This window comes from Microcaecilia unicolor, chromosome 2 (genome assembly GCF_901765095.1).
Source record: "Microcaecilia unicolor chromosome 2, aMicUni1.1, whole genome shotgun sequence".
Lineage (NCBI taxonomy): Eukaryota > Metazoa > Chordata > Amphibia > Gymnophiona > Siphonopidae > Microcaecilia > Microcaecilia unicolor.
Window position 1 is genome coordinate 497,188,740 of NC_044032.1, and position 14,129 is coordinate 497,202,868.

At 42.6% G+C, this 14,129-nt stretch overlaps 1 protein-coding gene across 1 annotated transcript in view; it reads left to right on the top strand.

The window, feature by feature from the left end:
• Positions 1 to 12,012, top strand: part of ACOX3 (acyl-CoA oxidase 3, pristanoyl) — a 157,192-nt gene extending 145,180 nt beyond the window's left edge. The window contains exons 16-18 of the mRNA XM_030191148.1: positions 912 to 979; positions 3,669 to 3,755; positions 11,194 to 12,012. Coding sequence (XP_030047008.1) covers positions 912 to 979; positions 3,669 to 3,755; positions 11,194 to 11,313 — 275 coding nt within the window. The 3' untranslated portion in view covers positions 11,314 to 12,012. The remainder of the gene's footprint in view (positions 1 to 911; positions 980 to 3,668; positions 3,756 to 11,193) is intronic.
• The last annotated feature ends 2,117 nt before the right edge of the window (positions 12,013 to 14,129 follow it).

The window sequence follows — 14,129 nt, forward strand, 5'->3', positions numbered from 1 at the left end:
GTTTGTGGAGCCAAAACTCCACCCCCAGCTCCACCCCAAACAATACCCCCAGCTCTCACTACTGATTTTTATTGTCTTTTTTTCCCCCTACTGGGATCTTGACCTTTTCCTGCCCTACTCCACCAACAGTCCAGTATTTCCCTTTTTTTTTTTTCTTCCCTTCCTCCAACAGTCCTTCCCTTCAACTATCTAGTATCTCCCTTCTCTGTTTCTATCTGCCCAACAGTCCGGTATCTCTAATTTCCCCAACTACCTCATCCCAACAATCCAGTGTCTCCCTTTTCTCTCCCTAGTACCTTCACCACTAGTCCAGCATCTCCTGTTCCCGTCCCTCCTCCTCAATATGCAACATCTCCCCCTTTTCCCTGCATCTTACCAGGACTGTTGCCGCCACTGCTGCCACCCACACCCAATCCAGAGGTGAAAAGTAAAGTGGATTCAGCACTCTTGCACTGCTGCATGTCGCCCCCCTCCAATGCAGGACTTCCTCTTGGGGGGTTGGGGCAGGATGCGACAGCATATGAGCGTGATCCTGTTCTTCTAGGCCCTGCACTGGTGCTGAATTCACTTTGCTCTTCGCCTCGAGAAAGAAGAGGGCACAACAGCCTGCAAGGGAGGAGAAATAAGGGGGGTAAGATGAACAACTCCTCTCCCACCACCACCCTAGGCGGTTGCCTAGTGTATAGTGGCCATTGGACTGGGCTTCGCTTAAAATTTTGGTGGGGCTATGACTCCTATGGCCCACCCTATTCTAACACCTATGCATTAATATATTTGGAATACCATGTTTTGAAGTCACTGTTCTTTTATATGAAACAGCACTTCTTTTTGGGAAAACAAAACCAGATTGCCTCTTTAAATTAATTTTAGTTTTCCAAATTTGACAGGTATGTATCACATTGTTTTTACAGGGGGATACTGTGCAGGTGAGCAGCCTGGAAGAGTAATTCAGCACACCATTCTAGATCTATGTGGAACGGTAAGCTTATAATTTAAAGTAAATATACCCACTGCTGCTGAATATCCCCCTGAAGTTTAATGATTATTTTGTCTGGCAGGAATATATATTTTGTTGTCATTGGTCACTAATTTCTATTTGTATGGCAGATGTCCTTGTCATAATAGCATGTACAGAAGCATTTATTATGAGGGCAACCAAACAGATTCAAGAAAGATGGACCAAGAAAACTACACAAATCTATATAAGCAAACCAAAATATAGGAAAATGCTTCATGGCTGGCTTGAATAAGTTAGTTGTAATAAAGAAAAGAATGTTTAGCTTGAAGTTCTTCAACATCATTCTGTTCTGTTATAGCATGACTTTTTCAAGCTGATCTTGATCCTTTCTCCGTTGTCCACTAAGAGGTGTATGTTCTCCTAAGCAACAAACCAGCTGCACACACACACTCACTCTCTCTCTCTCTCTCTCTCTCTCTTTCAGATCTAATATAATAATTTGTACCTCAACGTTCTATGGCTGGCTGAGTTCGTAAAATCCTGACATCAGCAAGCCTCCAGCGTTCCCTTCCCTCTCACTGTCCAGCCCTCGCGTAAAGACGAAATGATGTCAGAAGAGGGCGGAACAGTGAGAGGGAAGGGAAGGCTGGAGGCGAGCTGACGTCAGGATGTTACAAATGGATGGGAGGGCAGGGCACAGGACAATCGCTGGACATGGATGGGTGGGAGGAGAGAATCACGGGACATGGATGGGAGGGCAGGGCACAGGACAATCGCTGGGGATGGCAGAATCGCGGGACACGGATAGCAGGGCAGGGCACAGGACATGGATAGGAGGGCAGGGCACAGGACAATCGCTGGACATGGAGAGGAGGACAGAATCGTGGGACATTGAGGGGAGGGCAAGGCAGAGGAGATGGGATAGGAGGAGAGGAGAGAATCGCGGGACACGGATGGGAGGGCAGGGCACAGGAGAATCGCTAGGGAGGGCAGAATCGCGGGACACGGATAGGAGGGCAGGGCACACGAGAATCGTTGGACATGGAGGAGATGGGAGGCGAGGGGAGAATCGCGGGACACGGAAGAGAGGGCAGGGCAGAGGATAATCGCTGGACATGGAGGGGAGGGCAGGACAGAGGAGAATCACTGGACATGGAGGGGATGGGAGACAAGGGGAGAATCGCGGCACACGGAGGGGATGGCAGGGCAGAGTAGAATCGCTGCACATGGAGGGGAGGGAAGAATCATGGGCTTTGACGAAATGGGCTTGGTTGCACTAGTATCTTCATATTTATACAGGACTTGCTTATTCACTTCTACTCTAGCTGAGATCATTTTCATGCACCTTGTATGACTTATTCTGCAATTTTTCCATAAGTTAGTCACCCTTATCTCTGTCTAACTCCTGTTACCCTATTTTATCTGTCTATATGTTCCACCTTTGCTTATACCCTATGCTGTCTATTAAGATGGTTTAATGCGTATCGTGTTGATGATGTAAGTAACATACTATGCTGTAGTATCGTCATATATTTGAATATGTTTACTGCTGTAATTGTCTATTGTCTGTGTTTGGCTTAGTCATTCTGTACATTACCTTGGGTGAATTTCTTCAAAAAAGGTAGTAAATAAGTCCTAATAAGTATGGGGTCGATAATCAAAAGGGTTTAACCAGGCAGGAGAGGCTCCTGGCCAATTAAAACCAACTGAATAAGCTAGCACCTGATATTCAGCAGCACTTCCAGGTTAACATAGTAAATGACAGCAGGTAAAAACCTGTATGGTCCATCCAGTCTGCCCAATAAGATAAACTCATAGCATAAGGTATGATGCGATACAACATATGCATACTTGATCTTGATTTGTCCTTGCCATTTTTAGGGTACAGACCATAGAAGTCTTCCCAGCATTGGCCTTGTTCTTCAACTACTGAAGCTATCATCAAAGCCCCACTGCAGCCCATCCAAATCTGTCCAGCAGTGATGAGGGCACAAAGTGTAGAAGTCTGCCTGGCACTGGCTTTTCTTTCCAGTAACTGGAGTTGCCATCTAATCAGGGCCGTGCCTAGGGTCTCTGGTGCCCCCCTGCAGACTATCAGTTGGCGCCCCCCCCCCCCCCCCCCCCCCCGCCGCCCCCGTGTGGCACAAGATATGCGTTGACATTGTGGATTTCCTGAAAACCTGACTGACTGGGGTTCCCCCAGAACAGGTTTAGGAATCTTTCTTTATAGAAAGAGTAGTGGCCACATAGAACACCATCCCAGTGAAGGTGGTGGGATTGAGGACAGTATCAGAATTCAAGAAAACATGGGACAAACACCAAGGAACTCTGAGGAAGAAGAGGGGTTCTAGAGACTGGGCTGTTGTTTACGTGGGCAGACTGGATACGCTGGGTGGTCCTTTTCTGCTTGCCTTCCGATTCCTCTTTATGTATCTGTGTTTGAATTATACATTTGTATGATGTAACCTAAAATCTTGCAATGCTTACTATTTCACGTGCAGCATGGAAAATGTTTTAAACTCACATATAATTGTTTCCCAGGACAATAATGAGGCACAGTGTAGGTTTGTAATGGATTTGTATAAATGTAACTTCTCCAATTACCATTTATGAGCAAATTGTAGCAACAGTTCTTTTCAGCTCAGTTATGCATTGGTAACCATGGAAATGGAAAATAACTGCCAAGTTTCTATGCTTTATTTCCAAACAGTTGAAAGATGATGCAGTTGCCTTGGTGGACGTCATTGTGCCTCCGGACTTTATTTTAAACTCGCCAATTGCCAGAGCTGATGGAGAGGTAAAGAAAAGTACAATTTTATTTTTCAGTTTATAGCTCCTTTATCTTCTCATGCAAATTAATTTCCCCTCTACATCCCATTGGCTCCCATGAAAGAAAGAAAACACTGTTTTGTGTTGGAGTTAATATGGAGGTTATATGCCAGTATGTACAAAAATATGGATCATGCTACTGAAGGACTGCCCAATAAACAAGATAAAGATTCGAAGGCAAAAGTAAAGATAACAATTTATATTTGTAAACTAAAAGTGGTGAGAAAATCTGAGTGGTGGATGTAAATGAATATTAAGAGGGAAGAACAGGCTTTATTTTTCCTTCTGGTATTTGCCAGTATATGATACCGGTAGTAGTGCAGATGGCAAGGGTGGTGGGCAGCCGAGGCAAACCTTCAGCTTTAAATGCACCCCCCCCCCTCTCCATTAGCTTTCAGACCCCTACACTGTAAACCACCCATCCCCACAGAAGATTTTGATAATTGAATCAACAATGATGATCATCACACAAACATCCTATAAAAAAGGCAGGTTAAAATATATGGTGATTGCTCTTTGGCTGTCAGGACCTATTGTTTTGAATGCAGCTACTCTTTGCTGCTCCCAAGAAGCTGCTACCATAGGTGGTTGCCTAGTCTTACCTAATGATTGAACTTGCCCAGACTAGCACCTTTTTCTTTCTTATAGCAAGGCCACACAGAGCTCATGCCCCAATTCTGTTTTCCAGTGCTCTGAATGTCACTTAGCAGAGAATAGCCCTCTGCCTTTTAATCCAGATCCTCAACTCCGACCTCCATAAGTGTTGTCTTTTCCCTGGAGATAGGAGGGAAGGCCATCTTCTTGTGAAAAACAGAGGCATTCCTTTGTGCACACCTGGGAGAGTTGGACTTACACACACATTCTTGGATTTTCAAAAGTATGCATGTAAATATATAGTATTCAAGTCATTTGTTGGATCCTAGTGGGGTTCTGACATGGACCATATTTCGCTAGGTGCTTTTTCAAGGAACCCAATAAATGATTTCAGATAAATGCAACATGATCTCCTCATTGCAGCATTAAAGCTGTTAGGATCCAGCAGATGGTTTGAATACTATATTGAAGGTTGATTGCTGAAGATAGCTATATTAAAGAATTTTTGCTACATGACCACCTGGTGGAAGGAGGATAACCAGTGGGACACTGTCATACCGGGGTACAAAGTATATCGTAATGATAGGGTAGACCGGACTGGTGGAGGGGTAGCATTGTATATTAAAGAGAGCCTTGACTCAGATAGATTACAAATTCAGCAGGACACAAATCACACCTTTGAATCACTGTGGGTTGAAATTCCATGTATAAAAGGGAAAAAAATGGTGATAGGAGTGTACTACCGTCCACCTCGCCAGGATGAGCAGGTAGACACAGAAATGATAAAAGAAATCAGAGACGCGAACAAAATGGGCAATGTGATAATGGGTGACTTCAATTATCCAAATATAGACTGGGTAAATGTAACATCGGGACATGCTACAGAGATACAATTCCTTGATGAAATCAAGGACAGCTTTATGGAGCAACTGGTGCAGGAGCCGACGAGAGAAGGAAAAATTCTAGACTTGGTCCTTAGTGGAGCGCATGATCTGGTGAGGGACGTTATGGTACTGGGGCCGCTTGATAACAGTGACCATAATATGATCAGTTTTGACATCAACCTTGAAGTAACTGTACACAGAAAGTCAAATACGTTAGCGTTTAACTTTAAAAAAGGAGACTATGATAAAATGAGAAGAACGGTAAAAAAAAAACTTAGGGGGGCAACTGAGAGAGTAAAAACTGTACAACAGGCGTGGACGCTGTTCAAAAATACCATCCTGGAGGCCCAGGCCATACATATTCCGCGAATTAGAAAAGAAAGACGGAAGTCCAAAAGACACCCGGCCTGGTTGAAAAGTGAGGTGAAGGAAGCTATTAGGGCTAAAAGAAACGCCTTCAGAAAATGGAAGAAGGAACCGTCTGAAAATAACAAGAAACAGCATAAGGAGTGTCAAAGCAAATGCAAGGCGCAGATTAAGAAGGCCAAGAGGGAGTATGAAAAAAAGATAGCATTAGAGGCAAAAAAACATAGTAAAAAATTTTTTCGGTATATTAAAAGCAGGAAGCCGACAAAAGAATCGGTTGGGCCGCTGGATGACCGAGGGGTAAAAGGGGCAATCAAGGAAGACAAAGACGTAGCGGAGAGACTGAATGAATTCTTTGCTTCGGTCTTCACCGAGGAAGATTTGGGTGGGATACCGGTGTCGGAAATGGTATTTCAAGCGGACGAGTTGGAGAAACTTACTGACTTCACGGTAAACCTGGAGGACGTAATGGGGCAGTTCGGCAAACTGAAGAGTAGCAAATCTCCTGGACCGGATGGTATTCATCCTAGAGTACTGATAGAACTGAAAAACGAGCTTGCGGAGCTACTGCTAGTGATATGCAACTTATCCTTAAAATCGAGCGTGGTACCGGAAGATTGGAGGGTGGCCAATGTAACGCCCATTTTTAAAAAAGGCTCCAGGGGAGATCCGGGAAATTATAGACCGGTGAGTCTGACGTCGGTGCCGGGGAAAATGGTAGAGGCTATTATCAAAAACAAAATTACAGAGCACATCCGAGGACATGGATTACTGAGACCAAGTTAGCATGGCTTTTGTGTGGGGAAATCTTGCCTGACCAATTTACTTCAATTCTTTGAAGGAGTGAACAAACATGTGGACAAAGGGGAGTCGGTTGATATTGTGTATCTGGATTTTCAAAAGGCGTTTGACAAGGTACCTCATGAAAGGCTACAGAGGAAATTGGAGGGTCATGGGATAGGAGGAAATGTCCTATTGTGGATTAAAAACTGGTTGAAGGACAGGAAACAGAGAGTGGGGTTAAATGGTCAGTATTCTCAATGGAGAAGGGTAGTTAGCGGGGTTCCCCAGGGTTCTGTGCTGGGACCGCTGCTTTTTAACATATTTATAAATGACCTAGAGATGGGAGTAACTAGTGAGGTAATTAAATTTGCTGATGACACAAAGTTATTCAAAGTCGTTAAATCGCAAGAGGATTGTGAAGAATTACAAGAGGACCTTACGAGACTGGGAGACTGGGCGTCTAAATGGCAGATGACGTTTAATGTGAGCAAGTGCAAAGTGATGCATGTGGGGAAAGAGGAACCCGAATTATAGCTATGTCATGCAAGTTTCCACGTTAGGAGTCATAGACCAAGAAAGGGATCTAGGTGTCGTTGATGATATGTTGAAACCTTCTGCTCAGTGTACTGCTGCGGCTAAGAAAGCAAATTGAATGTTAGGTATTATTAGGATAGGAATGGAAAATAAAAATGAGGATGTTATAATGCCTTTGTATCGCTCCATGGTGTGACCGCACCTCGACTATTGTGTTCAATTCTGGTTGCCGCATCTCAAAAAAGATATAGTGGAATTAGAAAAGGTGCAGAGAAGGGCGACGAAAATGATAACAGGGATGGGATGACTTCCCTATGAGGAAAGGCTAAAGCGGCTAGGGCTCTTCAGCTTGGAGAAAAGGCAGCTGAGGGGAGATATAATAGAGGTCTATAAAATAATGAGTGGAGTTGAACGGGTAGATGTGAAGCGTCTGTTTATGCTTTCCAAAAATACTAGGACTAGGGGGCATGCGATGAAGCTACAATGTAGTAAATTTAAAATGAATCGGAGAAAATCTTTCTTCACTCTACATATAATTCAACTCTGGAATTCGTTGCCAGAAAATGTGGTAAAGGCGGTTAGCTTAACGGAGTTTAAAAAAGGTTTGGACAGCTTCCTAAAGAAAAAGTCCATAAACCATTATTAAATGGACTTGGGGAAAATCCACTATTTCTAGGATAAGCAGTATAGAATGTTTTGTATTTTGGGGGGATCTTGCCTGGTATTTGTGACCTGGATTGGCCACTGTTGGAAACAGGATGCTGGGCTTGATGGACCTTTGGTCTCTCCCAGTAAGGCAATACTTATGTACTTACGATGTGCTGGAGTGGACAGAGCTCAACAATGAAGAGCTACTCTGCTCCCTAATCCAGTCCCTCCCTGGCAGCCTGCAGTGAATAGAAGGGAAGGGAGCAGCACCTGGAGATTCCCAGGTGTCTCTGAGCTTCTCCACCTCCAGGCCATCAAGTAACAGACAGATAATTGCAGCATACTTCCAAGTACCATGAGGAAGGGCATGTATCACCTTTATCCTTCCCACAGGCTGGAAGTGGAGTTTCTTTTATGATGCTGGTTGAAAGATAGAAAACAGCGAGTAAAGTTAAATGGTCAGTATTCTCAATGGAGAAAGGTAGATAGTGGGGTTCCTCAGGGGTCAGTGCTGGGACCGCTGCTTTTTAACATATTTATAAATGATCTAGAGATGGGAGTAACTAGTGAGGTAATTAAATTTGCTGACGACACAAAGTTATTCAAAGTTTTTAAATCGCAAGAGGATTGTGAAAAATTACAAGAGGACCTTAGGAGACTGGGAGACTGGGCGTCTAAATGGCAGATGACGTTTAATGTGAGCAAGTGCAAAGTGATGCATTATTATTGTTGTTATTATTAGCATTTGTATAGCGATACCAGATGCATGCAGCGCTGAACACCTGATAACAAAGAGACAGTCCCTGCTCAAAAGAGCTTACAATCTAAGTAATACAGACAGACAAGGCAGTTATGGGTGAGGGAAGTAATGGGAGCTAAAAAGCAGCAGTGAAAAGGTGGGTTTTCAGCATAGATTTGAAAACAGGTAGAGATGGAGCTAGACGTATAGGTCCAGGAAGTCTATTCCAGGCATAAGGTGCCGCAAGAGAAAAGGAGCGAAGCCTGGAGTTAGCAGTGGAGGAGAAGGGGGACGACAAGAGAGATTTGTCCAGTGAGCAGAGTTCATGGGGAGGAATGTAGGGAGAGATGAGAGTGGAGAGGTAATGGGGGGCTGCAGAGTGGATGCATTTAAAGGTCAGTAAGAGAAGTTTAAACTGAATGCGGAAGCGGACAGGGAGCCAGTGAAGTGACTTGAGGAGTGGGCTAGTGTGGGTATAACGATTCTGGCGGAAAATAAGTCGTGCTGCAGAATTTTGGACAGATTGGAGAGGAGAGAGATGGCTGAGCAGAAGACCAGTGAGAAGTAAATTGCAATAGTCCAAACGAGAGGTGACAAGGGTGTGGATAAGGGTTCTGGCAGCGTATTCAGAAAGGAAGGAGCAAATTATGCTAATTTTGTAGATAAAGAAATGACAGGTTTTGGCATGTGGGAAAGAAGAACCCGAACTATAGCTACGTAATGCAAGGTTCCACATTAGGAGTCACCGACCAAGAAAGGGCGTCATCGTCGATGATGCGTTCAAACCCTCTGCTCAGTGTGCTGCGGTGGCTAAGAAAGCAAATAGAATGTCAGGTATTATTAGGAAAGGAATGGAAAACAAAAATGAGAACATTATAATGCCTTTGTATCGTTCCATAGTGCGACCGCACCTCAAATATTCTGTTCAATTCTGGTCACCGTAACTCAAAAAACATATAGTGGAATTAGCAAAGGTACAGAGAAGGGAGATGAAAATGATAGAGGATGGGATGACTTCCCAATGAGGAAAGGCTAAAGTTGCTAGGGCTCTTCAGCTTGGAGAAAATATGAATGAAGGGAGATATGATAGAGGTCTATAAAATAATGAGTGGAAAGGGTAGATGTGAATCACTTGTTTACTCTTTCCAAAAATACTAGGACTAGGGGGCATGCAATGAAGCTACAAAGTAGTAAATGTAAAACAAATTGGAGAAAATATTTCTTCATTCAGTGTGTAATTAAACTCTGGAATTTGTTGCCAGAGAATGTAGGAAAAGCAGTTAGCTTAGTAGGGTTTAAAAAAGGTTTGGATAGCTTCCTAAAAGAAAAGTTCATAAGCCATTATTAAAATGGACTTGGGAAAATCCATTGCTTATTTCTAGGATAAGCAGCATAAAATTATTGTACTGTTTTGGAATCTTGCCAGGTACTTGTAACCTGGATTGGCCACTGTTGGAAAAAGGTGCTGGGCTTGATGGACCTTTGGTCTGTCCCAGTTTGGCAATACTTATGTTCATTGGGCAGGGGCCGCAAAGAAAAATGCATAGTGACGAGTTCTTTCAAGTTGTGCATGTTTTGGATAGGGAAGCACCAGTTGTTGAACATTTAAGTAGCGGAGAAGACGTGGCGGTGAATATGGTATTGTGAAAACGGAAAGGTAGTCTGGATAGTCGGTTCTGTGTGCCTTGGAACTAAGCGTGAGCAGTTTGAATGCAATTCATTGTTCTATTGGGAGCCATTGAAATTTTTGGAGCAGAGGAGAGACATGATCAAACATTCAATGCTCACACCTAAAGTTAGGTATGAAAATGACAAGCTAGTATCCTATAAAAATAGTTCCATATGGAACTGCCTTTATAGAATTTGTATTTAGCACACATCATCCCGGCACCTAACTTTGAGTGCCATTTACTAAATCTACCCCATAATGCACAAGAGCCCACAGGGTTTCTATTTTGTATCTTTAAGAAATCCCAAAGTGCAAATCATTGATCTGTGGTATCCATGCCAAAATGTGCAGGGAATTTATCGCTCAATGTCCCTTTTGTCGTTGACATAATACTGACAAGAAATAGACATGTCCCCATGGCACTTTCTCATTATAACTACTGAAAGCTAACAAACTGTAACTACATCTAGAATTTCATATCAGCAGCTGGTAACTTCTCACACTTTTGAATGCCAAAAAAAGACATTCCTCTTTAATTTATACTGAGGATTTCTTAAGCAGACATTGGTAAGTAATGCTAATAAGGTGTCTCTGCTTACTTGGATTTCCATACCACTGAATGAACATATGGGACTAGATTCAGTAAATGGCGCTCAAAAAAACAGCGTTGAAAAAAATCCATTCAGAGCGCTATTCTGTAAAGGGGCTCCATTTATAGAATAGCACTTAGACCAGATTTCTGCGCCAAACTTTGGGCATGAGGATTTACACCAGCTGGTGTAAATCCTGGCACATAACTTAGGCGCTTATCCTGGTATTCAGTAATACTGTATATATCTTTAGTGAAAGCCCCCAACCTGCCACCCTACTAGGGCCACACCCCATTTTGAGTTGTGCATTATAAGATTTGTGCACGGATCTTTAGTGCTTAGCAAGGTGCACACGCTAATCCAAATTGTTGCCAATTAATGCCAGTAATGATAGTACCTAATTATTGGTGCTAATTGACTCGCTATACAATTTAGTTGTGAACGCATCTGAAGATAGCGCGCAGTTTTGTACACATAAATTTACACACCATTTATTGATTCCGTGGGATGGTGTATTTAGTAAAATTTATAACCCTATTGGCATTTGACTAATACTTGTCTATCAATGTTTATTTTAATCTAACATATTTGTTTTTCAGCTGTATAAAAACCTGTGGACTACGATGCTCCAGGGCAGTAAGGTGCTGGAAAGACCATCATGGTGGGCAGAATTCTGTGCTAACAAACCCAACATAGGCAGTTTAAGGCCAAAGCTGTAGACCTTACTGCAGTTTCAAAGAGTCTGTTAGGCAAGATGCGAAATCAGTTCATTACTGGAAATGTCACATGGACCAAATCAGCATTCCAAATGGCTTTGAGACGAGATGCTACCAGTTTTGAGTGAGATCTTCTTATGTGTCTCTTGTGAAAACAGCTTGATCTTAATGTGGGCTAAATTGCTTACATTGGTCAACTGTGAGTAGTATTTGAAATTGTACTAAAATTTAGATTGATTTTCATATATTGGGGCCTAATAAGCATTTTTCCATAGACATTTGGAGGGTACATTAATAGCAGGTTGCCTCTTTTAAGCTTATTTTATAAAGATACATAGGTGCCTAGGTGTCTGTATAAAATACTAGCACAAATCCTGAAGAAATGGCGCCTAGACTGAAACTGTGGACATTTACGCCTGTGCAGGAGATGTGAATGTTAGAGTAAACTATGGTCAGAAAAGAGTTGGGGGGGGGGGGGGGGAAAGAAAAGTCTTTAATAATGTATAGTTCATTTGCTGGTTCAAAAGACACCTGCATTATTAAAGACTTTTTACCGTACTGCTTTGTTTTCTTGATTTTTTTTTTTCAACTCTTTTTTTTTTTTTTTTTACTGTGGACTGTCCGGGTTTTTGCCTCTTTGACATTTTAATGTATAAACTATGGACTAGATTTTATAAATGGCACTGAAAAATATAATCGCTGACTGCTATTTTATAAAGGATCCACGTCCTTTATAGAATAGCGGTGAGCCGCATAAATGACACCTAACTTTAGGCACTGACAATTATGCCTGCTGAAAGAAGGTGTAAATGTTGCGCCGATCAAGTCTAATCTGTAAGAATCCATGTAAATTCTGGGAACAGCCCTGCTCCCCCCCCCCCCCCCCCATGAAACACCCTTTTCATGCCCCCTTGAAATTACACACTATAGGCGCTCCACACACAGCATTATAGAATACAATGTGCTAATAACTCCCAATTAATGCCAATAATTGGTTGTTAGCAGCCAATTATTGGCACTGATTCTCATTAATCAAATTGCATTCACAGATCATCTATGTGCGCTGACTGTTACGCATTACTTTAGTCACCATATATAGAATCCGTGGGTATCTGCACAAGCACCTATATTATAAACAACCTGTGTAAATCACAATGCCGCCCATGATCCACCCAAACTCCTCCCCTACATGCTTCTGTTCTAAAGTCACATACAAGTGCATGCCTGATTGCACCATGCGTTATCTCTTACACATGAGATAATTTTTAAGAAGCTTTTTAGGTGTGCATACTGGCATATACACGCAAAATTTCCTTTATAAGATTACCTCCAAAATAAGAGAAAAAGTTTATGGGTGGACATTCAACAGCAGTTAACCAAATAGGTGCAGCTCCTACCTGGTAAATTCTTACTGACCAGGTCCAGCACGGATATTCGGTGGCGCTTAACCAGAGAATGTCGCTAAATATCTGCTCTGACCACCATAGCACTATCCAGTTTTAGGGAGATTCTGTAAACTAGGTTCTAACATTTCTACATGCACTGTCCCCCAGATTCTTTAAACAGTGACTAAAGTTGAGCGTGCAAATCTGCACATGTAGCCGATTTACGCACACAACTTAATTAACAAGCTAATCGGCGCTGAAAATTGGTCAGTAAGCAATTAGCACTATTTGGTACTAATTAGAATTTACATGCGTAACTTTCTAAGTATATTCTGTACAGTGCTATGCATAAAATCTAATGCGTGGATCACAAAAGGGGGCATGGGCGAGTCATGGGCATTCCTGAAAATTACACACACTTACAGAATATGCCCGATCTGTGCCTAAATAAGACATGGGTATTTACACCAGGATTTTAGTCACAGGATGGCCGCTATGCGTATTCTATAAACCGCGCCTACGTTTAGGCGAAGTTTATAGAATACCGCTAAGCGCAGAATTTTTTGGTGCCATGTATAGAATCTGGCCCTGTGTTCATAAATGTTTAGAATACTAGCATATATGCTTGTATGTGTGCACCTAACGTGTGTGTGCCAGCATGCCACCTAGGCAAATATTTAACACATAGGGTTTATTTTGAAGGGAGATCATACACAGGGGCATAGCACGGATGGGACATAGTTGGGGCTGCCACGTGTGTAACTTGCGGAATACTTTGTTACTTGGGCATCTGCCATATTTAGGTGCTCACATTTATACCAGCTCTATGGCTGCCATAAGTGCTCACGCATGTATACCCGGTTACACTAATTCTGTAAAGGAAAGTAGGTGCCTACTTTCCTTTGTAGAATAAGCTTCTACTGTGCGCTCTCCAGACACCTAATTCTAGGCACCCTGTTATAGAATTGCCCCCCTTAAGACTAGATTCTATACATGGAACCTGAAAAATCAGCGCCAAAAATATTTCCACCTAGGCATATTCTGTAAATTGCACCTAGATGTAGGCACTGTTTATAAAATACGCCTAGCAGCATTACCTCTACCTAACTCTAGGTGCATCCATTTACGCCAAGTAAAACTTGGTATAAAAACCGGCACCTAAGTTAGGCGCAGAGCAGGTGTATGCTATAACCCTTTTCATAGATTTTTGGAATGCTCACAGCTTGCCCATGACCACGCCCCATTTTTGGCAGCACGCATTAGAATTTGCAAGCACCACATTACAGAATGTGCCTAGCAAGCTGTGCACGCAAATTCTAATTGCCAATTAATGTCAATTACTTGTTAAGTGGCAATTATCTGTGCTAATTGGCTCATTAAATAATTAAATTGCGCGTGCAAATGCAGAATACGACCGGATTTGTGTGCGCAATT